The 26,738-nt window shown below is 47.2% G+C and overlaps 8 protein-coding genes across 8 annotated transcripts; 5 read left to right on the top strand and 3 right to left on the bottom strand.

Moving 5' to 3' along the window:
- Nucleotides 1–1,108: 1,108 nt before the first annotated feature.
- Nucleotides 1,109–5,862, top strand: FSUBG_13549 (d-lactate dehydrogenase (cytochrome); the record flags this gene model as incomplete). The annotated part of the gene is made up of 7 exons (XM_036678452.1): nucleotides 1,109–2,752; nucleotides 2,891–2,913; nucleotides 3,027–3,077; nucleotides 3,603–3,711; nucleotides 4,311–4,868; nucleotides 4,919–5,038; nucleotides 5,092–5,862. The coding sequence occupies 7 exons, from the start codon at nucleotides 1,109–1,111 to the stop codon at nucleotides 5,860–5,862; spliced, it is 3,276 nt and encodes a 1,091-aa protein (XP_036530992.1).
- A 607-nt stretch (nucleotides 5,863–6,469) lies between these two features.
- Nucleotides 6,470–7,500, top strand: FSUBG_13548 (proteasome component PRE6; the record flags this gene model as incomplete). The annotated part of the gene is made up of 5 exons (XM_036678451.1): nucleotides 6,470–6,500; nucleotides 6,560–6,566; nucleotides 6,615–6,667; nucleotides 6,723–7,110; nucleotides 7,170–7,500. The coding sequence occupies 5 exons, from the start codon at nucleotides 6,470–6,472 to the stop codon at nucleotides 7,498–7,500; spliced, it is 810 nt and encodes a 269-aa protein (XP_036530991.1).
- A 188-nt stretch (nucleotides 7,501–7,688) lies between these two features.
- Nucleotides 7,689–8,189, bottom strand: FSUBG_13547 (zinc finger protein; the record flags this gene model as incomplete). Its single annotated transcript, XM_036678450.1, has 3 exons — nucleotides 7,689–8,008; nucleotides 8,090–8,133; nucleotides 8,185–8,189. 3 exons carry the CDS (start codon nucleotides 8,187–8,189, stop codon nucleotides 7,689–7,691), a joined length of 369 nt encoding a protein of 122 aa, XP_036530990.1.
- Nucleotides 8,190–8,593: 404 nt separating this feature from the next.
- On the top strand, nucleotides 8,594–11,071 carry FSUBG_13546 (DNA excision repair ERCC-3; the record flags this gene model as incomplete). The annotated part of the gene is made up of 1 exon (XM_036678449.1): nucleotides 8,594–11,071. One exon carries the CDS (start codon nucleotides 8,594–8,596, stop codon nucleotides 11,069–11,071), a length of 2,478 nt encoding a protein of 825 aa, XP_036530989.1.
- A 3,450-nt stretch (nucleotides 11,072–14,521) lies between these two features.
- On the top strand, nucleotides 14,522–17,517 carry FSUBG_13545 (potassium transporter TRK-1; the record flags this gene model as incomplete). The annotated part of the gene is made up of 3 exons (XM_036678448.1): nucleotides 14,522–14,621; nucleotides 14,757–16,504; nucleotides 16,555–17,517. The coding sequence occupies 3 exons, from the start codon at nucleotides 14,522–14,524 to the stop codon at nucleotides 17,515–17,517; spliced, it is 2,811 nt and encodes a 936-aa protein (XP_036530988.1).
- Nucleotides 17,518–18,115: 598 nt separating this feature from the next.
- Nucleotides 18,116–20,387, bottom strand: FSUBG_13544 (uncharacterized protein; the record flags this gene model as incomplete). Its single annotated transcript, XM_036678447.1, has 3 exons — nucleotides 18,116–18,301; nucleotides 18,358–20,011; nucleotides 20,071–20,387. 3 exons carry the CDS (start codon nucleotides 20,385–20,387, stop codon nucleotides 18,116–18,118), a joined length of 2,157 nt encoding a protein of 718 aa, XP_036530987.1.
- A 1,681-nt stretch (nucleotides 20,388–22,068) lies between these two features.
- FSUBG_13543 (AMP-binding protein) lies at nucleotides 22,069–23,999 on the top strand (the record flags this gene model as incomplete). The annotated part of the gene is made up of 4 exons (XM_036678446.1): nucleotides 22,069–22,886; nucleotides 22,941–23,187; nucleotides 23,246–23,288; nucleotides 23,341–23,999. 4 exons carry the CDS (start codon nucleotides 22,069–22,071, stop codon nucleotides 23,997–23,999), a joined length of 1,767 nt encoding a protein of 588 aa, XP_036530986.1.
- A 187-nt stretch (nucleotides 24,000–24,186) lies between these two features.
- On the bottom strand, nucleotides 24,187–25,139 carry FSUBG_13542 (members of the aldo keto reductase family; the record flags this gene model as incomplete). Its single annotated transcript, XM_036678445.1, has 2 exons — nucleotides 24,187–24,519; nucleotides 24,585–25,139. 2 exons carry the CDS (start codon nucleotides 25,137–25,139, stop codon nucleotides 24,187–24,189), a joined length of 888 nt encoding a protein of 295 aa, XP_036530985.1.
- Nucleotides 25,140–26,738: the final 1,599 nt, after the last annotated feature.

Raw genomic sequence — 26,738 nt, 5'->3', positions numbered from 1 at the left:
ATTCTTTTTTAAAAAATAGTACCTTATAATATTTTTATTTATTATATTAAGTATTTAGTTTTAAATAGTTAATATCTTTCTTTTTAAATCTTTATAATTCTTTAGGTATATTTTATATATTACCTTTATTATAGTAACTATTTAGTAATCTTTCTTTATAAAATAAGATATTTATTAAGTTTATATTTTATATTTAGTATAGATTTTACCTAGCTTCTTAACTTATAAATAAACTTCCTATATAGCTAATTTTTATATTAAGGAAAAAGATACTTTTATAGTAGTTACTATATATATAGCTATAGCGCTTTACTGTCCTATTACTAATATATTAAAAGGTATAGGTATAATTACCTTAAGGGTAGGCTTATTAGTTATTATTAGGTTAATATAGACCTATAGATCCTTATTTTTTACCTTAACCTTTAGGGATTTATACTAGCTAATTTACTTTTTACTGGATTTAAGTCTAATAGTTTAATTAGTTATAGTTTAAATTATCTTTAGTAAGCTTTAGGCTTTTCTTCTTAATTTTTATACTTATAGTAGTTTTCTTATTATAAATAAAACTCTTAATTATTAAAAAGGTAATTTATATATTTTCCTTATTATCCTCTTTTTCAAAAAGAGAGGAAGTTCTATATTTATATCCCTTAGCTTGCTAATAACTAGCCAAGGTATTGCCTAAGTACACGCAATTATTTTATTATTCTAATCCAACAGATACCCGCTAGCTAACTACCTTACGTCTTTGAACATACAAACTTTGGATCGTTTAGAAAGCAAATTTCTAGGCATCAAAAAGGGCGATGCCGGAAGGTGGCGGCAACTGTATCCGTCTTCTAGACGGGCGAAGAGGTTGCCGGCCTTTGTTCAGTTAGATACCTACCTTACCTACCTAGCCTAGGTACTAATGCATCTATAGCCGGCGGGATTGCATGAAAGGTGGGCTCCGCAGTTTCTTAGCCTTGCGTAACAGGTAGATAAAATATCCGGACTACGGCTTCAGATTCTCTTCCTTTCTTATAATTCTGTCTCTAGGTAGACAATTGGTATACCGGCTTCAAGACCTGCACGGTCCATTCGATCCGGGGTTGATTTTCCCAGCATGTCGTGTCGTTCACAGCTCCTCCGTGCCTTGAGAGGATCCGCCTCCAGCTCCGGTGGCCGGAGGACTGTTTCTCTACGGACCAACATCCTCGAGAGAAGCCTTGCACACTCAAGAACGCCCGCCCGATGCATCGCGACTACCGCCCCGAGGCTCATCTCCCAAACTCGGGTACAGCAAAGCAAGCTGACATCCGAGACGTACCCGCAACTCGAGCGTGATGCCCGGTTCGCCCAGGTGACCCCCGAGCACGTTGCGACGTTCCGTGAGATCTTGGGTGACAACCCCTCGGCCATCATTGACGGAATCACGGGCGGTGGAGCAGGCGTCGATGCGGCCGACTTTGAAACGTATAATGAAGACTGGATGCACAAGTACAAGGGCCAGTCGAAGTTGGTGCTGCGTCCAGGCACCACTGACGAAGTTAGCGGCATCCTCAAGTACTGCAATGAACAGCATTTGGCCGTGGTACCCCAGGGAGGAAACACAGGCCTTGTGGGAGGCTCCATTCCCGTTTTCGACGAGATCGTCATTAGCATGGCTCGCATGAACGAGATTCGTTCATTCGACGAAGTCAGTGGTTCACTTGTTATTGACGCCGGCTGTGTGCTCGAGACTGTCGACTCATACCTTGCCCAAAAGGGTTATATCTTTCCTCTCGACCTCGGCGCCAAGGGCTCGTGCCACGTCGGTGGAAACGTCGCCACAAATGCTGGCGGTCTGCGATTGCTCCGTTATGGGAGCTTACATGGCACCGTCCTCGGTGTTGAGGCTGTTCTGCCTAATGGTACCATCATCAATGACCTATGTACCCTGCGAAAGAACAACACCGGCTACGATGTGAAGCAGCTCTTCATTGGTGCAGAGGGAACTTTGGGAATTATCACAAAGATCGCTATTCAATGTCCCCAGCGATCTCCCGCTGTCAATGTTGCTGTGTTTGGCATAGAGTCGTATGATAAAGCTCAGCTTGCCTTCCGTGAGGCTAAGAAACAGCTATCAGAAATTCTATCTGCATTTGAGCTAATGGACGGCCGCAGCCAGAGAATCGTCTCAGAGGTTAAGGGTCAGGAGCATCCCCTCGAAGGAGAATACCCTTTCTACTGCCTGATTGAAACGAGTGGTTCCAACGGCGAGCATGACTACGCAAAACTAGAGACTTTCCTGGAGGATGTTATGACCCGAGAGGTTATTGCCGACGGTGTCGTCGCCCAGGACGAGACGCAGCTTCGCAACCTGTGGGGCTGGCGCGAGGGCATCACCGAGTGCCTTGGCCATTGGGGCGGCACCTACAAGTATGATATCTCTATTCCCCTCGACGAAATGTATACCATTGTTGAAGATACCAAGGCTCGTCTGATCGATCTGGGTCTTCTGGGTGACACTCCTGACCACCCGGTTGTTGACGTACTTGGCTATGGCCATATGGGCGATTCCAATCTGCACCTCAACATTCCGGTGCGTCGTTACGATCCTGCAGTTGAGAAGGCCCTGGAACCTTGGGTATACGAATGGATTCAGAAGCGTAGTGGAAGTATCAGTGCTGAGCATGGTCTGGGAATTGCGAAAAAGAAGTTTATCGGTTACAGCCGAGACGACACAACGATTGGTCTGATGAAGCAGATCAAGAATCTCTTTGATCCCGTGAGTTTGCTCCCCTTGCTCCGTCCATCTTTCAAGCTTGGGTAAACCCCCATCCATCGAATGCTGCGTCGTGGAACTCTATTTTCACCTCAACCCTCTGTTACAATTCCCCGGCATTAGGGCTGACACCTGACCCAGAATGGCATCATGAACCCCTACAAGTATATTTGATACCCCGGTCTCCTGGGCTCGTACTCGAGTGACAGCATATGTAACCCCCCTTTCCTTCATAGGGGTATGCTGCAGCGTCATTCGTACTGCTCAGTAATTCCAGCTGTGGCTGGCCAAACGACCTCGATAGCCCCGCTGACCTAAGCGAGCGTGAGTGAGCAAAGACTGGGATAATGAGGCCGAAAGCGTTGTAAGCAAAAGTGCTGTGCACATTGCAGCTATGGCTGTTTTGTGTATAACTAGCCATTATAAAAAAAACAGCCATGGCCTAAGCGTCTGCATACATTCACAGACATGCTAAGATAAAGTCGTTAGCCGATTTGAATAGCGTCGGTGGTAGTCAATCAATCAATCCACAGGGCGGAACTCTCTCCGTCATCTTGCGAAACGTGCAGGCTACTGCTTATTTTCAGCCAACACATTATCAGGTAAATTAATGCCTAAATATTCGCAAGGCGCAAGTCAATGCGACTGGAGGTTGGAAACATGACTCGACCGGTTAATGTTGACACCTCGTAACGAGTTGGTTGTGTCTCATTGCATCTCGAAGGCCCCCTGCCTGTGCCCATGCCCATGCCCACGTCCTCGTCATTTGGAATCTGTCAAACAGGAGTAACGGAGCTGCCCTCCACTCCAAGTTGTTTGTCGAATAGCCAGCTTCAGCTCTTAAACTTGATAGCCAACGAGGAGCCAATGCCGCCCTTCCTCACACACCTCCCTGTCAGCCTTATGGGGCGGACGCTGCAGCTTCTCCACAGGAAGCCGATGCGCTAGGCCAAAAGTTCCCTGTAAGTGAAGACTCGCTCGTTCGCATATTCCTATCTCAGTCCAAAGTCCCTGTCGTGGGTCCCTGACCGTTGACGTCGCTGGCCCCAATCGATTCCAATTGGACTGTTTCGTCATACCTAGCATGTGCCGAGCCATGGCCCTTGAGGGCTTTGCACCCGGTGGATGTTGTGTTGTGAGCGGCCGTCGCCAACTAGATCAGGTCGAACGAGAGCTCTTAACACTCCTTATTCGTCGTACATGGTGGCCCTCATTACCGCGACGAAACTTCACCAGGTGATTACCATGAAAGGAGCCATCTTTACATCTTCCCGTCGAGGTGGCTCTAGTGACTAGGTATGTGCAAGCTGGACTTCCGCAATGTGTGGGGTGATAGACAGTTGACAGGATGCCTCATTGCAACAGATGCCGGTGACAGTTTAGGTGCAGCATCGTAGACGGGGTAGCCGAAATCCTGGCTGTCCCATAGTTCCTTCGTTATATTAGAAGCTGCCCCGAACACAACTTGTGAAGATGACATCCTGCAACTCAACCTCCTCACCAAGATAAATATGGTTGGCGTCCCTGGGAAATACAAAGGCTGCGAAACTTGCCGGCGTAGAAGAGTCAAGGTAAGTCTCTAGCATCTCATCGCAACTCTGCCATCCAAGTTCACATTCTCGAACAGTGCAGCAACGAGAGGCCTTACTGCCAGAAGTGTGTATCGAGTGGAAGGCAATGTGAAGGCTATGAACGCGAACGAGTCTTCATCACCGGGACGCCACAGAACAAAGGCAGAGTAGCCTCCCATCCAAAGAAAGGCTCATCCTCCAAGAAGGGGAGCTCGCCTCTGTACGAGGAACCTTCCAGAACTCTCGGTATCACGCCAGTCCATCCTCTCACCTCAGCCTGGGATGACCACACACTTGTTTCAAACCAAGGAGTAGAGTATTCGGTTCTCGTCTCAGCCTTGCACACTAGGCTTCCATACACTATTCCAGATCATTCAGCTGATGACTCCACACCTTTCCGCATTACCTTCCCGCCATATACGCCGACAGACTTACAGTCGTTACTGGGCGAAGGAGAACTTGGAGTAAGAGCACAATGCTTAGCACGTTTACCGAGCGTATATGAACAAGATGACTCGGCACAAAGTTACTGCATCTTCTTCTTCGAGGTTTGTGCAATGCTCTCACTGATTTCAAATGACTGCTAACAATTAGCTAGCATGAAACAGCTTATGTATTTGGCGAATCAGGGTCTCAACGGATGAGACGAATGGGACCGGCCTACTTTAGTCATTTCCCCAATCATCATTTCTTTGTGCGGGTGTATCGACCTCTAGCTGTAAGTAACGTCCAACGATCCATGGTTATTTCGTTTTGCTGAGTGCAAGATAGACCGGCTTCGCTCTCCTGAGGCGACAAGATACGTTTGTATCATCTCCAGATTGGAAGACTGTCCCATGGCAGAGACATCCGAAGTCTCTCCTGGACCATCTCCTGGACCTAGTCCTTCTGCTGCCAGCCATCCTTTCTCAAGTTGATCAGATTGTCCCGTCAGAACCAACCCTCCATCGACGGCACAGCGCTCAGCAGCTTCTCCGGGATTGCCTTTCTCTCGAGAGACATCTTGATGCTTGGTTTCAAATGGCCAACCGTCCCAGTTTTGAACAGCCCGTGGCCTACTGGACTGAGGAGCTCATCAGCCCCGGAGGTCTTATTCCTTTCACAAATTCGTACGCTTTCAGGGACGCAAACACCGGACTTGCCTTCCTAAATTACTGGATGACACAAATCCTCTTTCACCAATGCATTGAAAGCTTGCACCGAGCCATCTACCAGCCAGTCATCGACGCTTACCCAAATATGTGGCCTGACTTGCCATTCGACTTGCAGATCGACCTCAATCGCTATCAGCATGGACGCATGTTTGCGGCAGATATCTGCCGTGGACTCGATTCAGTCTTGCATGACACTGTTCAACCTGACATGCTGATTATGCCGATGACCGTGGCAATGGACTTTTACAGAGATATAAATTCGGTTTCGCAGGATGGACTCATGGAGATCATGTGGATCGACAACTTTCGGTCACGGCTCATTGAGAAAGGCCAACATGTTGCCGGTGTTCTGCAGAGTCAAACATGGTCCGAGGTAGCGACTTTCTAACCTCGGGGTAATTGATATGTCTCTTGTTCACAAACATCAGTGATGCGGTTACCTTGTCCCGTTTTCCTGTATATTTTCCTGGCCTCATGAGAATGTCAAATCCATTCTTTTCATTTGTCAACAGCCAGCTTCGCACATAGTTGACGTAGGGATCTGAGAGACATATACGGACTGCGAGACTACAAAACTGCAAAGCTACAAAGCTGAATCAATGAGGCTATGGTAGTGGATTTCAGTATGTAAGCACTAAGCGGAGTTTATGAAGCCATGATGTGATAAATTATTTCCCGGGGCACTTGATTGCTTGTGCGGATATGAAGTCGCTATAAGCATGTAGAGGAGAGCCAGCAGCAATTTAGAGGTCCGTGCCCACTATGGAAAACGCGACGGTGTTTTTCCGGCCCGTTACCAACTGGGGAGCTACAGCTCTCAGCCTTCCATAGGTACCAGGCAGGCTGCCGTTCTGACGAAGCTGAGCACCCCAATACAACGTCAACACTCCTTGAGCCTCGCAACGACTCCACGATTCGCCTTCATACACCAAAAAAACACCCTGTATAGTCCCAAACATAGCGATTTCGCAACAACTCTTCTTTAATCCGAAACCATGGCATCCGGCTACGACAGAGCTCTGTCGGGTGAGTTCACACAACGGGCCCGTGTTCAATGATATATCCATCGCTAACAATAAGTGCAGTATTCAGGTCAGTACCATAACAACACTCACGACAAGCTTCCTAACATCTCAATAGTCCCGACGGCCACGTTTTTCAGGTCGAATATGCCGGCGAAGCTGTCAAGCGAGGTAAATCTCAGGTTTGGGTTAACAACTTTGTTGCGGTGGCTTATACCTTCAATAGGAACTTGTGCTGTCGGTGTCAAGGGTGCCGATGTTGTGGTGCTAGGATGTGAGAAGCGCTCCGCCATGAAGCTGCAAGATACTCGCATCACCCCTTCCAAGATCCAGCTCCTCGATCACCACGTCGCCCTCGCCTTCGCTGGCCTAAATGCGGATGCTCGTATCCTCGTCGACAAGGCTCGATTAGAGGCACAGTCCCATCGTTTGTCAGTTGAAGACCCTGTTACTATCGACTACATTACCAAATATGTCGCTGGCGTCCAGCAACGGTACACACAGGCTGGTGGCGTCCGACCATTTGGCATTAGCACTCTGATTGTTGGGTTCGATAACGGCAGCGATGTCCCTCGGCTGTACCAGACTGAGCCCTCCGGCATCTACTCTGCCTGGTGCGTCATTCAAAATGATAAAAATGTTAGGCCAAGTTTCGAAACTGATGATCTAACAGGAAGGCAAACGCTATCGGCCGTTCAAGCAAGACTGTTCGTGAGTTTCTCGAGCGAAACTACAAGGAGGACATGGACCGAGAGGCTACCATCCGGCTTGCCATCAAGTCGCTGCTCGAGGTTGTTCAGACTGGAGCCAAGAACATCGAGATTTCTCTCATGGCACCTGGCGCCACCATCGAAACACTACCTACGTCCGAGATTGAAGGCTACGTCAAGGAAATTGAGCAGGAGAAGCAGGAAGAAGCTGCTAAGAAGAAGACGGGACGGACCCCTGGAACCGGCAGTGCTGCCATCCTGACTCGATCTCAGGATGACTCCGCTGCGGAATAGAGAGGCGTATGGGAAGAGTTTACATAGACAAGAGCACGAGTCTCCGAAGTCGGGACCTAGTGCCATTGTATCAACACAACTAATGATGCACGCCTAAGTTCTCTCAGAACGTATCCCCGTGGAAGTGGCAAATCGCTATGTATCCTAAACGCCATGACTGTCCTCTTTTTATCTGATCTTGTTCTGGATTATCCCAGCTTGTCGGCTTCCTCTGTCGGGTCAAAGATGGACCTGAGTCCCCTTGTCTTTTGTCTGTCGTCCCTGAGCATCTTGTTGTCCATGCGTACGTCGTCGCTCTCAATCGAAAGAGCTGCTTGAGGGGTCTTTGCGTCGATAACAAAATGGTTGTCGCAATGAGGGCAAAACTCGTCGGCCTCCTCGAACTCCTTCACATCCTTTCTAAAGCACTTCTTGCACTTCTTGCACGCGAAAATCATCTCGAAGCTTTCCTTGAGAGGGTGTGACTCCTGTTCGCTGTGACATTCAACACAGTCGAACCATTTTCGACCTACAATTAAAGTTAGTTAGTAAGTTGAGCGGGTAACAACTTAAAGCCGCGGAGACTGGCTTCAATAAACTTTGCACGTACAACAAGGCGACCGAACGGAAACTTGGGCGTTGAGAATGTGCTTGCTAGACATTGGTTAGTCGCAGGATAGTGAATAGAGTCGCGGTATATCATACCACATGATAGCAAATTATAAGTAATTCCGTGTGGTTGTGTGATATAGTCTGCGTCGTAGGAAGAAGTGTTCCTAGCTGAATTGTCGTGTCTGAGAATAGTTGCAGGTTGAGTTCAGATCAATGTCGGTAGAGTTTTGGTGGGGTACCTATGGTAATCAGGCTTTCGGAATGCACTTTAAGACCCCTTGCCACAGGTGCTAGCAGGTATGTACCTTCCATTGCTTACTACCTTAGAGCGGGCAGGCAGGCACCATAAACATGGACCCACTTGAGTTCCTCGGTTAGTCATCATCATTCAGTGACGCTCTTAGCAGCGCTCGACCTTAACATTCTCCTTTCCTTCATCACCATTTATACGATCACCGCCAACCACGCCCTGATTGTCCGGTCCGGATATTCAAAACAAAAAATGCCGCCCAAGAGGAAAGCAGGTGCTGCCGTCCAAGGTGGGGGGAAAGTGGGAAGGTCTTCGCGCATGTCAACACCAGGAGCTGCAACGCCACGAACGATCGATAGCAATGAGGATATGCCGGATGAGGAGGAGGGCCCCGTCGACGAGGCCTTGGAACGTGATTTGAACAAGAATATAGACATATTTTCTTTGGATCGGTATCAGAAGAGACATGCGATCCGGGATCCCCTACCACACATCTTTGGCGACCGTGATTTCTCATACCTGGTCTTGAAGAAAGATCATCAAAATCGACCTCTCTGGATAGACCCTCAGAAAGGCCGCATCATTCTAGAGAGTTTTAATCCACTCGCGGAGCAGGCTCAGGATTTCCTCATCACTATTTCTGAGCCCCTGTCTCGACCGACTTTCATGCACGAATACGCCCTTACAACACACAGCCTGTACGCTGCCGTCTCTGTTGGGTTGTCGCCAGAGGACATCATCAATACACTAGATCGATTCCTTAAGACACCTCTGCCAGATGAGATTCGAAATTTCATTACAAGTTGCACTCAGAGTTACGGCAAGGTGAAGCTGGTTCTCAAGAATACAAAGTACTATGTCGAAAGTCCTGATCCAAACATGCTCCAGACTCTCCTCAAGAATCCCAAAATCGGTCCCCTACGCGTCCAAGGAACGGAAGAGATCACAACATCAGTTGCGCCTAAAATTGGCGGCCTTGTCATTCCCGGAACACAGAATGCCGCCGGAGTGAAGCAGGCCAATGGCCTCAGCCAAGCAGGTGAACAGAGCAAAGATGGACAACCCGTCCAGGAGGGTGAAGTCTATGCCACGCTCAACGAGGAGGACGACGAGGACCAGGAAGTGACACATTCTTTTGAAATTGCAGACAAGGATGTCGAAACGGTACAGAAAGAATGCCTGAATCTAGGATACCCAGTTCTGGAGGAGTATGACTTTCGGAGAGATGAAGCCAACGCAAATTTGGATATCGATCTAAAGCCTGGTACTCAGATTCGGCCTTATCAGGAAAAAAGCTTAAGCAAGATGTTTGGCAACGGCCGAGCAAAGAGTGGACTAATCGTCCTGCCCTGTGGTGCTGGAAAGACACTTGTGGGCATTACAGCAGCGTGTACTATCAAGAAGGGTGTCATTGTCCTATGCACGAGTTCAATGTCCGTTGTGCAATGGAGGAATGAATTTTTGAAATGGTCCAACATTAATCCCGATGATATTGTTGCCTTCACATCCGATTCCAAGAACAACGTCTTCACCGGAAGCACTGGGATCATTGTCACAACCTATGCAATGGTCACACAATCGCGGGCCCGATCTTACGATGCAGAGAAGATGATGAGGTTCTTGACAGGTCGAGAATGGGGTCTGATGTTGCTGGACGAGGTGCACGTTGTGCCCGCCAACATCTTCCGAAAAGTCACGTCTTCGATCAAGACTCATTCAAAGCTTGGTCTCACAGCTACACTTCTCAGAGAAGACGACAAGATTTCTGACTTGAATTTTCTTATCGGACCAAAGCTGTTTGAAGCCAATTGGATGGAGCTTTCAAAGCAAGGACACATTGCTAGAGTTCAGTGTGCAGAAGTATGGTGCCCAATGCCTACAGAGTTCTACGACCAGTATCTCAAAGCACCAAGCCGGAAGAAGGGTCTGCTTTATATCATGAACCCTCGGAAGTTTCAGGCTTGTCAATATCTCATCAATTACCACGAATCAAGAGGAGACAAGATTATAGTATTCTCAGATAACGTGTATGCGCTCAAAGCATATGCGCTAAAGCTTCAAAAGGCATTCATCTATGGTGGCACTGGTCAAGCAGAACGTCTGCAAGTGTTGGAGAACTTTCAGCACAACCCGAATGTCAACACGCTCTTTTTATCGAAGATTGGAGACACGTCCCTCGATTTGCCCGAGGCTACCTGCCTCATCCAAATTTCATCCCACTACGGTTCACGTCGCCAGGAAGCGCAGCGTTTAGGACGAATTCTTAGGGCCAAAAGGCGTAATGACGAGGGTTTCAATGCCTTTTTCTACTCTCTGGTGTCAAAAGACACCCAAGAAATGTACTTTTCTTCCAAACGTCAAGCTTTCCTCGTTGATCAGGGATATGCTTTTAAGGTCATTACACAATTAGCAAACATCGAAAAGACCCCCGGACTAGCGTTCGCAGATGTATCGGAGCGACGTGAACTGTTGCAGAAGGTTCTTGTGGAGAATGAGAGCATGGAGGAGGATGACCCGAACGACGACATGTTCCATCAGGGTACTATGGGGCGCAAGAAAAAGAAGGGAGCTCGACGAACAGCGGGAACTCTTGGCGAGCTCAGTGGTGGCCAGGATATGGCGTATATCGAGCAGAATAAGAAGTTATCGGCAAAGCGGAAGAAGGCGGACAGCAATGCCTTCTTCAAGAAGATTGGACGCGAGAATGCCAGGCGAGCAGCAGCACAGTGATCGAAAGACAGTTGGAATCGGCACAACAGAGATGGGGCCAAAGAATGATAAGTCAGGGGATCGGAATTGCGGATAAATACAAAATGCCGTATGCATATGAATACGCAGCGGCAGAACCACGCATATGTAGAACACATAATAATGCTTTTAGGGCGCAAGGACGGGAAAGATTCGGCGTTCAGGAAGAACTACAACACAGCCATAGCCGATCACATTGCACACACCAGGGATTCAATCAGATTTCTGGAAGTAAGCAAGCGATGACTCATTGGGGTGAATCGACTGACTCCACGTAGCTTAAGACGACTACAGTGCATGAGGTGAAAGATCCAGGTGCCACGGGAATGTATGGCAAGATAAGAAGACCAGTCAATATGCAGAATCCAGCCTATGCAGGTCTCGCAAACGGATTAGGCATCGGAGGGTGGCATGCATCGCACCACGTATTAGTCGTGTGACACGGCTTTCAGATATGATGCCATGTGAAGAAGGATGGTTTACAAGTGAGCCGAAGGCCCCATACGACCTCACCAATGGCCATTTATTGACAGATATCTGCAATAGCAAGTATTTTTTTTATTAGTGTCAGAGCTACGAGGTCCCAGGTAGGGGTTCTTTAAACTAGTGCTGCCTTAGTTTACGGGGAGAAAAGCTTGGCAGTACTAGGGCTTGGATATCTATTCCTGGTTGCAACCTCACACAAAGAATTGGCGATGCTTATTCTAACTGCACTCTGTCGTGTATTTTGGTGTTGTGGTGTGTTCCAATTAGTACTGTCCTGATTTGACGGTGAGAGCGGTTGTGGCACGGTGTAGTCTAGACTTACAACTTGCTCATATCTCATTTGCATGACCTGCTTGACAAGAGGCTGCATGATATTAGGCATTGACCCATTGGTACGCAGTGTCCATCCCCATGGAAGTTAGGTTAAATCAAAGGTTTCATTCTTCCGGAAAACACATTGACTACTGCGCCGCATACTCATGTACACACGCAGAGGTTTATGTCCTAGCCATGCAAGTGTTCAGTAGCTCGTGAACGCGGTATCGGGTAGTGGTCTGTGGACATGCGATTAAAGAGCGGTGACATCACATTGTTGGAGGAGTTCATCCCAGGGTAGTGTCGGAAAGGCGGAGCGGTATTTATGAGAGGTTATGTATCGTATTGGAATATGGTGACAACAGCATACATAGGTAGTTATGTGGGAGACTTTCCATTTCCTCGGCTTTGGTGGTAGCCAATGGATCACAATCGATAGCTCACCACACCTTTGTGCCAACTCTCATGAGAAACGGCCCCGATATTTGAGGCAGGGTCTGGGTACCTGTCAAGGATAATAGCTCAATCGCAGAATGGGCAATGCCCCTTAACTGCGGGCAGAGGCCTAACTCTACTGGTTTTGAATGAGTTCCCAATTGCCGAGTCCAAACCCCTTTCTTCCACTTGTCCCTTTGTTTGACTCAGGCAAAGCACGTCTAGCACGTGCCAGTGGTTTCACCATGTACATGAAGAACCATTTCTCAGATCTCCGAATTTTCTTGGCTTCCGTGGAATTGGAGATTGCTTTAGGGGGAAGTGCCATTGGTCCGATAATAATGTAACACACAGACAGCAGACAAGGACAGGCTTTTATCACCGGCCCCAAATCGCGGTGACGTTGTTGGCCTTGTTACAAGGATACCGAATCGAGTGATGCGTGTGGTGGTGTGAACACGATGATCTTAGGAGCCCTAGGGAATGGGGATTTTAGTACTTGCGATGGAGTATCAACCTCACCAACAGTGCTTTACTTGATCATATGAGATGTTGAGATGAACAATAAGTACATAGTACCCAACCGTCGCGGGATCAACGGGCGTTTTAACGGTTTTTGCCACCCTTCCCGCTCCTCTGTCCATAAACCGACGGGCGCTCTGAGTAGCTTAGGTAAAGAGTGTTTGTGCAGAGCACATGCGTATTCTTGGTAGCTTTTCACACACTGATGCGTACTGCTTTCCGCACTGCTTCGTCGTCTCCCTCCAGCCCGCTCATACATACGGCGTATATGTGTTTAAGTGCCCTAGTTAGTACGTACCCATGACTGGAGACAACGAACTCAGCTTCAGAATGGAGCCACTAATGTAAAGACCAGACGGGAGAACGCCTTGTACCAGTGCCGGGGAACATGTCCCGCCCGGTGGCAGCCTCAGTCTGTCTAGTCTGTCTGTAGGTTTCTCGTCGTCGCCGTGTCCCCATCTGCAAGCATCCGGGCTTCAAACAACCCATGTCCTGGACCAAGCCCTGTCAATGCCGCGTGTATGCTCTGTTGTGCCTGGATCGTTTATGGACCCGGTATCTCGGTCCATGGCTTGGCTCACCTCACATCCATGATCCAAGTTTGTTGAGTCGGCTGTCTCGTGAAAAACCCCTGCCATGTACTCTGGCTGTACTACGTACGGAGTAACATTGAGGTTTCTCGTTTCCATTCTTCTTCCGCGTGTAATGGAAGAGCTTGCATGCATGCATGGTTGTGGCTGATCAATCACAACATGGATATCTCGGCCCCTTGAAATCATCAACATGTCCCTCGTGGTTGGATCGCGAACTCCGAGTCGCCGCCGCCTGTCTTTGTTTTCCTCGGTTGCTGCTGTTGTTGCCGTAGTAGTGCAGTGCATTGATAATAGTATGGATTATTTTTGGTGTCCGTTTCCTTGAATCTCAGGTAGCGCGTTGGTAATGTCAGGGGCTTTTCCCGCTATCTTTCTTCCATTTCCGCTGCCAGGGCGACTTTCATGGTTCTTTTTATTACCTTGCCTCCTTCCTTATCTCTAGAGAATTTCCTGACGCCCTAGCGCCTACCTTATAGGCAGTGCCTGGACCTAGGTACCTACCTGCTTTATTGAAAAGTTCTTCGTCTGCCAAAGTATTTTGATGTCTGTCTCTTCCGACTTCATCCCCACCATCTATTGAAAGGAGTCGATCAAATCACTATGCTTCTTTATCTACAACTTCAACAATTCGGTTCTTCAATTCCGAGAATGGTTAGCTAGTCCAGGTTGTTTCTAACCAAAGTCTAGCCCAGGCCACACCCTGTTTTCTCGGCATCAAAATCACCTAGCCACTGGCAGTGCCCCAGAGACTCACTCCGCACCAAGTCGCCGGGCCATTCCTATTTCTTATACTCGACGCATTGCAGGAAAACCTTGCTCTTTCTGTGTTGAGTGGGAGTGGTGTGTAGGAAATCGCCAGTTCAGTTCCCGCGCCCCCCCGTTATTCAGTCTCCAGTCTCCGCCTTTCTACGCCATAACTATAATTGTCCTTAGCCATGGCACAGTCTAGTCCCTAAGCTCAGCGACTAACTTTAACCCAAATAGCGCAGGAAGCCCTCTCTCCCTGTTTCTAGGTTTCTGCCTTCTCATCTTCCTTAACATCACAAAAGTTGCCAACGGACTTCTGTTTTCTTTGGAAGACATGCTCGATGAGACACGCGCCTCTGTATGGGCGCGGCTCAGAGCTGTCAAGCCGCCGTTTATGTCCAAAAAACCACACTTCAACTTTATTTCCGTTCATTGTAAGTCACATCCATTGGTTTTCGTTACCCCCATGCTTCCTTCTTGACGCAACCCCCACGCGATCTCATACACCTTCGCTTTCCATCAGGCATCAAATTTCAAATGCCAAGTCTCTGTCTGACCATTTCTCCTAGATACATGGATCATTGGCGCAACCTTGTTAGCTTCCGTCATTATATATGGTGCTGGTCGCGGTCAAACGTCATATGTCGATTCTCTTATGTTCGCCAGCGGAGCCAATACACAAGCTGGACTAAACCCAATCGACGTCAACCTTCTCAACACCTTCCAACAGATTGTTGTTTACCTCTTTACCATAACGTCTAACCCAATCACGCTACATACTTCAGTGGTCTTCTTACGTCTTTACTGGTTCGAGAAGAGGTTTCGAGGGTGGGTTACGGACGCCAGACAGCGCCGTGTTACACTGTCTAAGGCCAAGACTCGTCCACGAAGTGAAGCCCGCGAAGCTGAAGAAGGAGTCAACGGTCGGCATATTACGGTTGTGCCTTACCAGGGGAGACCTCCACGTATTACAAACGACGGGATACTGCTTGATGGAAACGACGTTATACAATCTCAGGCGATCGTCGATGATGACGATGATGAAAATCTACCACATAAACCACCACCTGCGAGCAGCGATGAAAGTGACACAGTCTCAGCCGGCCGTTCTAACAGCATAGAGCTAGGCCCTTTGGAGAAGCCTGTCGAAAGCTTTGGAGATGGCAGGGAAGTGAATGAGGGGCAGAGCAGGTCACAGAATAATGGTATTAAATTTGCTGAAACGGTCAAGCGAAGTGACGGAGTCGATGACGACTTGACCAAATTTCCCCAAAGAAGAAGCCATGCGGAGCATATCGCTATCCTAGAGCGTCAAAGAAACCAGGACAACGAAATTTTAAGGATTCCTGGTCCCCGAGAAACCGAGCGGGGGATGGGACCTCGAAGGCTTGACAATGATGATACCCAGGACGGCGACGATGATAATAACAACACCATTGCAATGACGAGAACTGTGGAATCGAGGCCAGAAAACGCGACGCTGGACCCCCGGGCACCAGCAGGCCGCAGACCAACCATCGTTATTGCTGAGCCGAAACGTCCCCTCAAACACGAACTGACTGATGATGCCAAAGCTGTTGGCGGCACTCTTAATGCCCTGAGAGTGCGCAAGCCTCGTGCATTAAACCGGGGTCAGAAGGAGGTGCACGATGACAATGAGAGCACCATGGGTCGTGCTTTCCGAACACGCACAATCGATACTATCAAGTCGGCCTTGTCAAATGACCACACGAAGGATATGCCTTACCTCAGTTACACCCCGACTATGGGTCGAAATTCCAACTTTGTCGGCTTGACCCTGGAACAGCGAGAGGAACTTGGCGGTATCGAATATCGATCCCTGAGGACTTTGGCACTGATTTTACTGTCCTATTTTTGGGGGTTCCAGCTCATTGCTGTAACCTTCCTTTTGCCTTTCATTCTCCATAACGAGAAATACGGGAGAATTGTTGAAGGGAACGCTATCTCAAGAACCTGGTGGGGATTTTGGACAGCCAACTCGGCATTCAACGACTTGGGTCTGACCCTAACCCCTGACAGTATGAACTCTTTCAACACATCGGAGTATGTGATGATGATCATGTGGTTCTTCATTATCATTGGAAACACGGGTTTTCCTGTCATGCTACGTTTTGTCATTTGGGTTCTTGCTCAGATTGTTCCTAAGGGGACCGGCCTGTGGGAAGAACTCAGATTTCTTCTTGACCATCCTCGCCGGTGTTTCACCCTCCTATTCCCCTCGAGCGCCAATTGGTGGCTATTTTGGATTCTTGCCGCATTGAATGCTATAGACTTGCTTTTCTTTGTAGTCTTAGATGTATGCAGCTCGTCAGCCCCTCTCGTTTATATCATGCTAACCTTTGCCAGCTTAACTCAGGCCCAGTCGCTGAACTACCTGTTCATACTCGTATTGCGGATGGTCTATTTCAAGCTGCCTCTACAAGAACTGCAGGTTTTTCATGTTTCAGCCTTACCGACCTTCATCCTGCCATCCCAGTGTTGTACATGATCATGATGTACATTTCGATCTTCCCAATCGCAATCTCCATCCGCCGAACGAACGTCTACGAAGAAAAGTCTCTCGGAGTTTACCACAACAAGAAAGACGAAGATGAAGAGGAATCTGCCAGCGCTCTAAATTATGTTGGCACCCATCTGCGACGCCAACTTTCTTTCGACCTGTGGTACGTTTTTGTCGGGTTCTTCTTTCTCGCCATCAGTGAAGGTGAAAGTCTCAAGGCAAAAGACTTCAATTTGTTCGATGTTCTTTTTGAAGTTATCAGTGCGTACGGAACCGTGGGCTTGAGTATGGGTGTACCCAACGTCAATGCTTCTTTGTGCTCTCAGTTCACCGTCGTTGGGAAACTTATCATCGTTGCCATGCAAATCCGTGGCCGTCACCGCGGCTTACCTTATGGGTTGGATCGTGCCGTCCTGTTACCCAGTGAGGCACGTTTCCAGAAGGAAGCAGAGGAGAACCAACCAATTCTTGTTCGCACCAGGACAAATGCCTCGATGGCAACCACCTCAGCCATGGAGCCTCCTACTAGTCCAGGTTTACCTGGTCGACGTGGCAGTATGGGTCGTATACGCGAGCGAGCAAATAGTCGCATCATTTCCCAGTTTTTATACCCTGGTCCCGTAATCCCCAGCAACGAGATTCACGGTCACAAACGCGCAACATCAAACAACTCTAACAACCTGCGGGACTTCCCGCGATTCAATACTGAGCCAGTGTTCGAAGAGGAGAAGGACGATGTTCCTCCTCTTCGAACCATTGAGTCTCATAGTGGTGGTCCTCGTCGTGCAGAGACCAACCCGATGCCATAAACGATGGGCAACAATCAAAGCTTTGCTTTTACAGATCATGCGACAGATACGGCATTACACTTTGTTAAATGACTTCATTGTCCTTCTCAGAGGGGTATTCCGTTCATGCATCATTTTCACAAAACTACATGATTTCCAGACAAAAAGCGATTTCCTATGTCAAAAGGGTTTAGTTACGGCGTTCAGCATCAGGGTTTTAAGAACATAGAGCTTTTGGAAGGCGATAGCGCAAGCTTTTGTTTCATGTCGAGCCGAACGAATGTCACAAATTTATGATGGTTCTAGAGGCTGGACCAAGGCGTTTTTATATTCATGGTCTTTTATGTAGCGTAGCAAGTCCCAGACCACACTGGCGTTTCATCTTGTCCAGGGACAAGTATATCATCATGGTCTCTGTTAGACTATTAGTGCCCAGTAGAAGGCGATCCCGCCCTAGGTGCAAACCATTGTCATTTAATCATTCTTTGCATCAAGTACAACAATAACTACACTTTTTCTATTCATACGGCATATCCACTACTCCTATACAATTACTGCATCCAAGTTTAATTAAGTCTAGAGAATCTATGCATAGGTCTGTATTTTATGATGGCCCTTCTCACTTGGTATCAAAAGCACCAATATCCTTCAATGCGCCGGCCAAACGACGGTAGTCTCGCAATAAGTCAAGAACTTCACCCAGCTTAAGCTCCCCAGGAGTCTGTATCTCCATGAATCGTTTGTTGGGCGGAGCAATTCTAGGAATCTCTTTAGGTGGAAGAGCTGGGGCGATGTCGGGGAATGCCTGGATGTTTGTTAGCCTTAGTTACTGGCAGTCTGGCGTTCGTGTGTTCAACATACTGTTCCTAAATCTCCACCGTCTGCGGGCTTCACCAGTTCCTTAGCAGCTGGGGTTGCAGGGGCTGATGGGGTGTTGCGCCCAAATCCACGGATCATACTGATACTGGGAAGTCGAGCCATAGGATTAAATGAATTGCCCAAGTTGCGCATCTGGTCCAGAACGGCAGGGTTCTGCCCCGGAATTTGGCTGGCTGGCTTAGGCTCGTCAGAAGCGAACAATACTTTTTTTGAAGAGCTCGCACTGCGACCACTTCGAGCACTATCAGCACTGCGGTCGCGGCGGCCTCCTATCAGGTTCAGAACTCGTTCTTCGCGAGAGGCTGGGCGCTTCAATAGATCATTGTCGTCGGGTGCAAGGAGTCTGTTGAGCCCGCTGCTATCCTCCTCATCGGGGGAGGGCGTGCTGACAAGTTTCCGGGCATCATCTAGAGTCCTAGGTACTGTGATAGACTCTCGGGGGCTATCCTGATGTTCCCTTAACTTCCCTACGAGGAATTTGTAACTATCTCCCAAGCTGTTCGATATGTTTTTTAAGCTCTGGTCGGCCGTGTTAAAGACCGCATCGCTGGCAGCCCCGAAGGCCTGCGCAGGCCCGTTTACAAGGTCGCTCAGACGACGGTTACGCAACGCCACAGATGCTTTGACATCAGGGGCTGAAATCTTTGCCCCCTCAGCTTTGGTCTTGCTTGTTTCAGGCACGTTTGCTGATGAGGGCGCTTCTCCTTGCTGGTAAGCGGGAGGAAAAGTTTCGGTCCTTGGGCTTGTGCTCTTTGCTGGACCGGAAAGCTGTTCATCCGCCCTGAGTGTTGTAAGATCCACTGTCTGCAGAAAGCTGATGGCAGCCTCAAGGTTTGTCAAACAGTAAGCAGCCTCGCCTGTAAGCTTTGGCTCCCATCGAAAATACTGTATAAAGTGAACATCACTAATAGCATGAAGGTTCTCTGGCGGCAGAGTTATAAGGGTGTAGATAAGCATAGGCATAATCTCATCAGCGGATGCCGAAGGATGAAAATGAGCAAGGGTGTCGACAATACTTCGATGGGCAGCTTTGAGATGATTCAGCTTACCCAGTGGATATCGCTTTTGTGTCATCACGGCAATATCTCGTCTGGCGGGCTCCAGTTTCTCCTTAATATCTTCCACTGTTGGACCAGCTTTCCCCTCAGATTCATCTGTCTCGCCGGAGAGGTCAATGCCTAGATCAGCGGGCCCAATACCGACCAAGGCCAAGGCGGCAGTCTTGGAGCGTAATTTATCATCTTGGGCCTCATCCTGCGTGCTTCGGTGTCTGTAAATCTTGTCGTAGATGCCTTCACACAGTCTACGCTCGACAGCCTCTTCCAGCAGAGACCTCTTGGCTTCAAGAGCCTTCCTTGTTCTCTTACGGCTTGCCAGCTCTTCTGATGTGATCATTCGCTGCTCCGGTTCAGCCTTGGTAAGCGCACTAGCCTTTGATCGAAGGCGGCTGGCGGCAGAGGATATTGAAGAGGTGGATGGTGCGGGAGAGACGTCGCGGCTTTGTCTTGAGGCAAGGGCATTGATATGGGTGTTGATGTTAGCAGAGGCCTGCGTATAAAACTCCTGGAACTTCTGCGATAATCTCTCGATATTAGGAGGAGTCGGATGGACTTTTGCATTCAGAGACTCGATGAAGCTACTCATACATAGCTTAGCATGGCGCAGCCAGGATTTAGCATTTCTCGATGTGCATACCTGTCCGTCAAGGTTATAAGTTCGATGGGGAGGATGTCTAGCTCAATAGAAGCCCGAGTGATTTCAATGCCATCGTCTGAATCGCTATGCTCAGCAGTATCGAAGGCATCAGGAGACGCAGTGCCATCTTTCGCCGACGTAGTGTTTGCAAACGTATGAGCTCTTTTGGGGACTTGTAATCGATCGTCGCTGCTAGGAGTAGTTGTTTTAGGTGTGTGCGAATGAGACGCAGTGCGTGTGGTAGAGGGACGAGCCGAGGGGCCCTCAGAGGCGTCGCGAGACGCCATGAGTCGTTGGTTCGAGCTATAGACCATCATCATGAGCTTCCACGATGTTCCGGGGATATTATGGAGTGTATGGGAAAGAAAAAAACACGGGAAGAGGGTTTAAACTCGTCACCTAGAGCCTCGTAGTACATACCGCGGTTGTCAATAGCTCGAGTGAGAAGTTCGCATGAACAAATGATGTCGATGCAACAGACAGCGTGTCTCAAAGAGTCGATGCTGGCTGAGACCGAGACGTAACAGAGTACGGGACAACTGCTCCTTCTGTCCGTGCTGCCACTTGCATTAAATAAGGTACAGTACTGATTGGGTGGGGGGGATAATGAGGCAATGCCGATATGGCAGAAACGATCGTCAAGTAGATATCTAGGTATACAATGAAAGGGATGATGATGGAGGGCGGGCTTCTATTACACGCAATACAATGACGATGGATAAAGAAACGATAAGCAAATCATATGAAGAAGACGACCCCGTTCTGGGGATTGACATGCAGGAGGAGTGGAGAGCTCCAGAAACTACGCAGCCACGGTGTCAGCCACTTCCGCCACATATATGATGTTTACTTACAGTACAAGGTAGGTACCCGCTTGACTGAGGCAGTCTGCCCTGATTCCACTCTCGACATAAGAGACGCCTCATCGATACTGTACCATTCTGGTGTTACTTCAATATACGCCAATATTCTGGTATGAGGTCTTTCGTCGATCGCTTTTGGCACACATGTACTTGTGTAAGTCAGTGCTGCAGTGTAACATCTCATGCATTAACTTCTATGGGCACCCGGTTTATAGTGTTTGACTGCCAATAAATGGTTTTCTTTCTCGTCAGGTCTACTCATTTCTCTATTGTTTCTGATGCAATGTGCTTGATGAGTATGGTAACCCACTTACACGAAGTCAATTCCCCACCATAATGAACTATGATTTCCCCACTAGGAAAGTTTGGAAACATGGAAGGTATCCTACTGTTACATATAGGAAGTGGTATTTCATTGCATTCCACCTTTACCACCTAACTTCAGACATATATAGTACAGTATCGATATGTAAGTTCATATTTGAAGTCAAACCTCTCACTAAGCTCCAATTACTTGCACCCTTTTCTCATTGTCTTCATGTTACCCTATTATCTGACCTTCGTGTAAGAGTGGCAGCATTTCGGAGTATTGTGAGCCTTTTACTCCAACGGTTCTCGTATAATTATTCGACCATATCAGCCCCAGGCCCTAGATATACGTATATTTCGTTCGTTTATAGACAGTCAAAGCTTTACAACATGCTTTTGCTGACATTGTAGTTCAGTTGGCAGACAGGCCCCTACCCTGAACACTGGGACAATAAGGGTCTCTCTCCCCTGCTTTCCTGGCTACTGGTCTACCCCCGACCGCACCTAATTTTGCGGGGTCCCCGCCTTTCCAGAGACACTAGATAGATCAGCCTGGAGCTGTAACTCATCATTGGCTCACTGCGAGCTAAGCTGCTTCGAGTAATCAAATATCCGTCGCTATTGAATGGCCCGGGCAATTGGGATATGAGAAACCGAGCTGGTACCGCGTTTGCCGGGCTGAACCGAGACACCCACCGAGATACAGCTATGAAAGGACCTATGATCCTCATATCTCGGGTTTCACCCAGTACCTAACTAATCATTAGGTAGTTATCCATCATTTCTCTTAAGTCTTTAAGTAATACCCTTATCCGCGACCTTCACAATGTCAGACCCTCCATCTCGCATCCGCTCTATTCTTAACCATCTCCGCCCTCATCCCACGGCGCCTGTCAACTTCCACACTCTATCACCAACAACATTTCTTGAGCGTGCTGCTTCCATTGAACCAGATGCGGAAGCCATCTTCCATATTACAGTGAATGGTGCTGTGCTACGGCGCTCCTACGCTGAGTTTGCTGATCGCGCCCGAGGTCTTGCTTACTACTTCCTGAAGCATGGCTATCGACGCGTAGGCATACTCGCGCCCAACACACCAGCTTTTCTGGAGTCTATTTACGGCATTGTTGCGGCGGGCGCTGTCATTGTGCCAGTGAATTACCGCCTGAAGCAGGATGACATCGACTACATCTTTGACTTTGCAGAGGTGGACTGCATTATTGTTGATAATGAGTTTGTTGGCTTGCTCGATGCCTATAAGGAGAAACACCAGAGTGTGCCTTTGATCGTTGATATGGTTGATTTACCCCCTCGCGCGCATGTGCATTCTTGTCCCGAAGTTGTCGCTAACCTTGCCCGTCAGGATACTGATGCAACTGAAGGGCAACTATCCGGCCCTTTTGACGAAGCCGTCTTGGAAGGGTTGAAGCATGACATTGACCAAGGTAGTCATGGCTGGGCTGGTCTTCATGCCCAGGCACGAAGTGAGGATGATATGCTTGCCATCCCTTTTACCTCTGGAACAACATCACGTCCCAAGGGCGTTGTATACACACATCGAGGTGCCTATCTCGCTTCCCTGGCCAACATTATTGAGTCGGGCCTCAACATTGGACGATGCAAGTACCTATGGACGCTTCCCATGTGAGTAAAGACAATTTGTCTACCTTGTAAGCATGACTGGTTGACCATATACAGGTTCCACGCAATTGGATGGACATTTCCTTGGTCAGTTGTCGCTGTTCGCGGCACCAATGTTTGCTTGAGAAAGATTGACTACCCTCTTATTTGGAAACTGCTAAAAGAAGAGGGCATCACTCACTTTAACGCCGCTCCTACCGTCAACACACTGCTAGTAGCGGCCAAGGAAGCTGAAAGGCTATCGCAAGAGGTCAAGGTTACCGTAGCTGCTAGTCCACCCACTGGATACCTGTTTGAGCAAATGGTATGTTTTCCTATATGTTCAGGTTTCACAATCGTTCAAAACTAAACATGATATATAGACCAAGCTTAATCTCATGCCCGTTCATGTTTATGGGATGACAGGTGCGCAAGAAGAATTATCGAAATAGGCAATTGCTAACGTTCATTTTTATAGAAACATATGGGCCCATCACGAAATGCTATATCCTTCCTGAATGGGATAATCTACCTCCTCAAGAAAAATTTGCCAAGATGTCCCGGCAAGGCCATGGTTTCATCACAAGTCAGCCAATCCGGGTTATTAAGCCAGACCAGCCACAGGGTGTGCTTATAGACGTCGCCAGGGACGGTAACGAGGTTGGTGAGATTGTTTTCACCGGAAATATTTGCGCCAAAGGATATTACAAGGATCCTGAAGCTACACGGCAGCTCTTTGCCGGCGGCGTACTTCACTCTGGAGACCTAGCAGTATGGCATCCTGATGGCAGCGCTCAGATTCAGGATCGTGCGAAGGACATAATCATTTCGGGGGGTGAGAACATATCATCTGTTGCTCTCGAAAGCATGCTCGCCCAGCACCCAGACATCCTCGAAGCTGGCGCTGTAGCTGTCCCGGATTCACACTGGGGTGAACGACCCAAGGTATACATCACAGTCAAGGATGGTAAGAGTGTAAAAGGAGAAGAGGTCATCTCTTGGGCAAAGCATCAGAGTGATATTAGCAAGTTCATGGTCCCTAGAGAAGTCGAAGTTGTAGATGAGCTCCCCAAGACCAGCACAGGCAAAATCAAGAAGAACGTGCTGAGGGAGTGGGCCAAGCATGGGAGGGAATAGGAGAATCACTTGGGTATTGTAGGGGAAAGAGCAGCATAGAACTCACTCGAGTAACTGGAACCAATTTCTTTAGCAATCTTGTATGTATCACATCAATACATCCAACATCACAGTGCAGCCATTCGAGTGTTGCGAAGTTGACGGACAGGTTTGCTTCCAAATCATTATTTGGTGACGTGTTATGTGGTTAATCAACGTTCATTCGAAAAACAGCACCTGCGGGCCCTTCGTCCAGCGCATCCAAAGCCATCATATCATCTGGATCGAGAGCAAAATCAAAAACCATAAAATTCTCTCGAATACGACCCGGATTTGAACTCTTGGGTAGAGGTATCCAACCTTTCTGGAGTGAATACCGGATGAGGATCTTTGCTGGAGTCTTGCCATGCTTTGATGCTACTCTTTGTACTTCTTGGTCATTAAGCCGAGTACCTGTTGCAAGCGGGCTGTAAGCCTCGATAACAATCCCGTTATCCTGACAGTAGTTCACGACATCTCGTTGCTGGCACCAGGGATGTAGCTGATATTGCACAGGCACCGTAACGTTAGATTTCCCTCAAGACTATAGCGGAGACTCTAGCTCACCTCGATTTGGTTCGCACTTGGAGGCCATTCAGTGGCATACTGCTTCAGTTCTTCGAGGTGCCGGACTCGAAAGTTGCTAACACCAATACTTTTGGCCCTTCCCTTGCTCTTGGCCATTTCCATTGCTGCCCATAATTTCTGACGGTAATCTCTTGATGGTCCAGGAACATGCATCAATAGTAAGTCTACGTATCCGTCTACTCCAGCGATGCGGTCCACAGTTTCGACAACATCTTGATACACGTCACCCCGGCCTGCCACCCTTCGTGGGCTCCCAACTTTCGTCGTAAGGAAGATCGCTTCGCGAGGCACACCAGACTGTTCGATGGCTTCGTAGACGCACACCTCATTGCGATATAACGCAGCGGAGTCAATGTGGTTGTAGCCCGCTGAAAGTGCTGCTAGAACTGCGGTAGTGCATGTTTGGCCGCGAATTTTATAGGTGCCGAACCCGAGAAGAGGAATAGTGGCTGTCGTGTTTCGGAGAGTGAGGCAGTCTTGGGCTACGAATGAGGTGGTCGTGGCAGATGTTGCTATGTGATTTAGCTGCGTCATAATAGGTAAAAGCTGACTGTTCGAATAGTGCGGTGTGCAGGAGTCTCGATACCTCATTTCACTCACTTTCATTGAGACATGAAAAACATGATGTAACAAATAGGTAGGTAGAGTTAGTGAGGTAAGTGATGAGGTGGGAACCTTGCTTCTGTCTTGCTAGCTCTTTCTTCTTAAGCCTTAGGGAAATCCAGTTTCATGAATGGGCTGCGATAGTGGCAAAGGATTAAGGCAAACATTTATTCTCCTTGCCTTACTATATATAAAATTCTCTCGTCAAAACCTTGCCTGGAAGGTATCATACAACAAAGCGTCAACAATCACTTCGTTATAGATCTTTTTATATGACCCTACCTAAACTGCATTTGCCTAATCCCCCGATTGTTAATAGAACCAAGTCCCTAGGTTTTCTTTCCTCACCTACCTAGGTACTAGGTAGCCCTAGCGCAAGAAGACATAAGACCTTAATAGACGGAAGGACTTAAAATAGATTTAGCAAAAGGTATCCTAAAACTATGATAAGTTACCTACATCTTTAGATTATCTAGGATCAAGGTCTTGGGTTTTCCTTCCCCCCTTAGGTAATCCCTCGGGTTTATGTCTGATGTTCTGTCAAGTAAAGATAAACGTTTGCGGCGCACCTCAAGACTTAAGCACAGTCCTCCTCATTCATGCATGTAAAGTCAAGGATTGCCCAATGGCTCTTTTTGGGTGTTGGCAATGTACTGGAATATTTGATCATAATTAAATGTTACCTTAACCAATAAATCAGAGTAAATACCTACCTACCTATGTAAAACAATATAAGGAAAATTGTAAGAGAAAAAAATACCTTAACAATAACAATAATAAGACAGTAAATAGTTCCTGAATAAGTTTATCTTTAAGGCCCTGATCTAATCAATTTATCTATTACAGTTAATCTAATATAAAGTAACTTTACTATTAAGTATAAGTTAGGCTTATACTAGTTATATAGGCTAGGCCTAGTTAGTCTTAAGGTCTTAATAAATATAAAAGGTAGTTAGTAAAAAAGAAAGTAAATAATATAACTATAAGGAATTATTAAAAGTTAGCTATAGCCTTATAGCCTTATATAATTAAAAACTTATAATAATACCTACCTTATTATAGTAATTAATATTACCTCTAGCTATATTTACTAAAGAAAATATCTTAACTAAAAGTAAAAGTAATAATAAGACTTAAATAACTAAGCCTTTAGTAAGTTAGCCTTTTTTAACTTAGCCTTTTATATAAAGATAGATAATATTTAAAAGGAGAATATAAAAGGCTTTTTAAAAAAATATAAAAAATTACTATATTAAGCTAAAATAGACTAAAAACTAAATAAAATATTTACTTAAGTTATATAGTAAAAAGCAGGTTATAAGGTAGCTAGAAAATAAAAGGTTACTATTAATAAAGATTATATATAAAAGGCTAGCTAAGGAACTAATTAACTAGTTTTTACTTACTAAATTTAATATTATATAAGTTTTCTAAAAGCTAATAAAACTTTTAAAAAATTAAAAGGCTTTTTATATAATAAAAAGAGATATAAGTAATACTAGTTATAATTATAAAATTAATTACTTTTAT

This window comes from Fusarium subglutinans (assembly GCF_013396075.1).
Source record: "Fusarium subglutinans strain NRRL 66333 chromosome Unknown NRRL66333_c0000357, whole genome shotgun sequence".
NCBI classification, from domain to species: Eukaryota; Fungi; Ascomycota; class Sordariomycetes; order Hypocreales; family Nectriaceae; genus Fusarium; species Fusarium subglutinans.
This window is presented reverse-complemented; position numbering and strand designations above follow the sequence as displayed.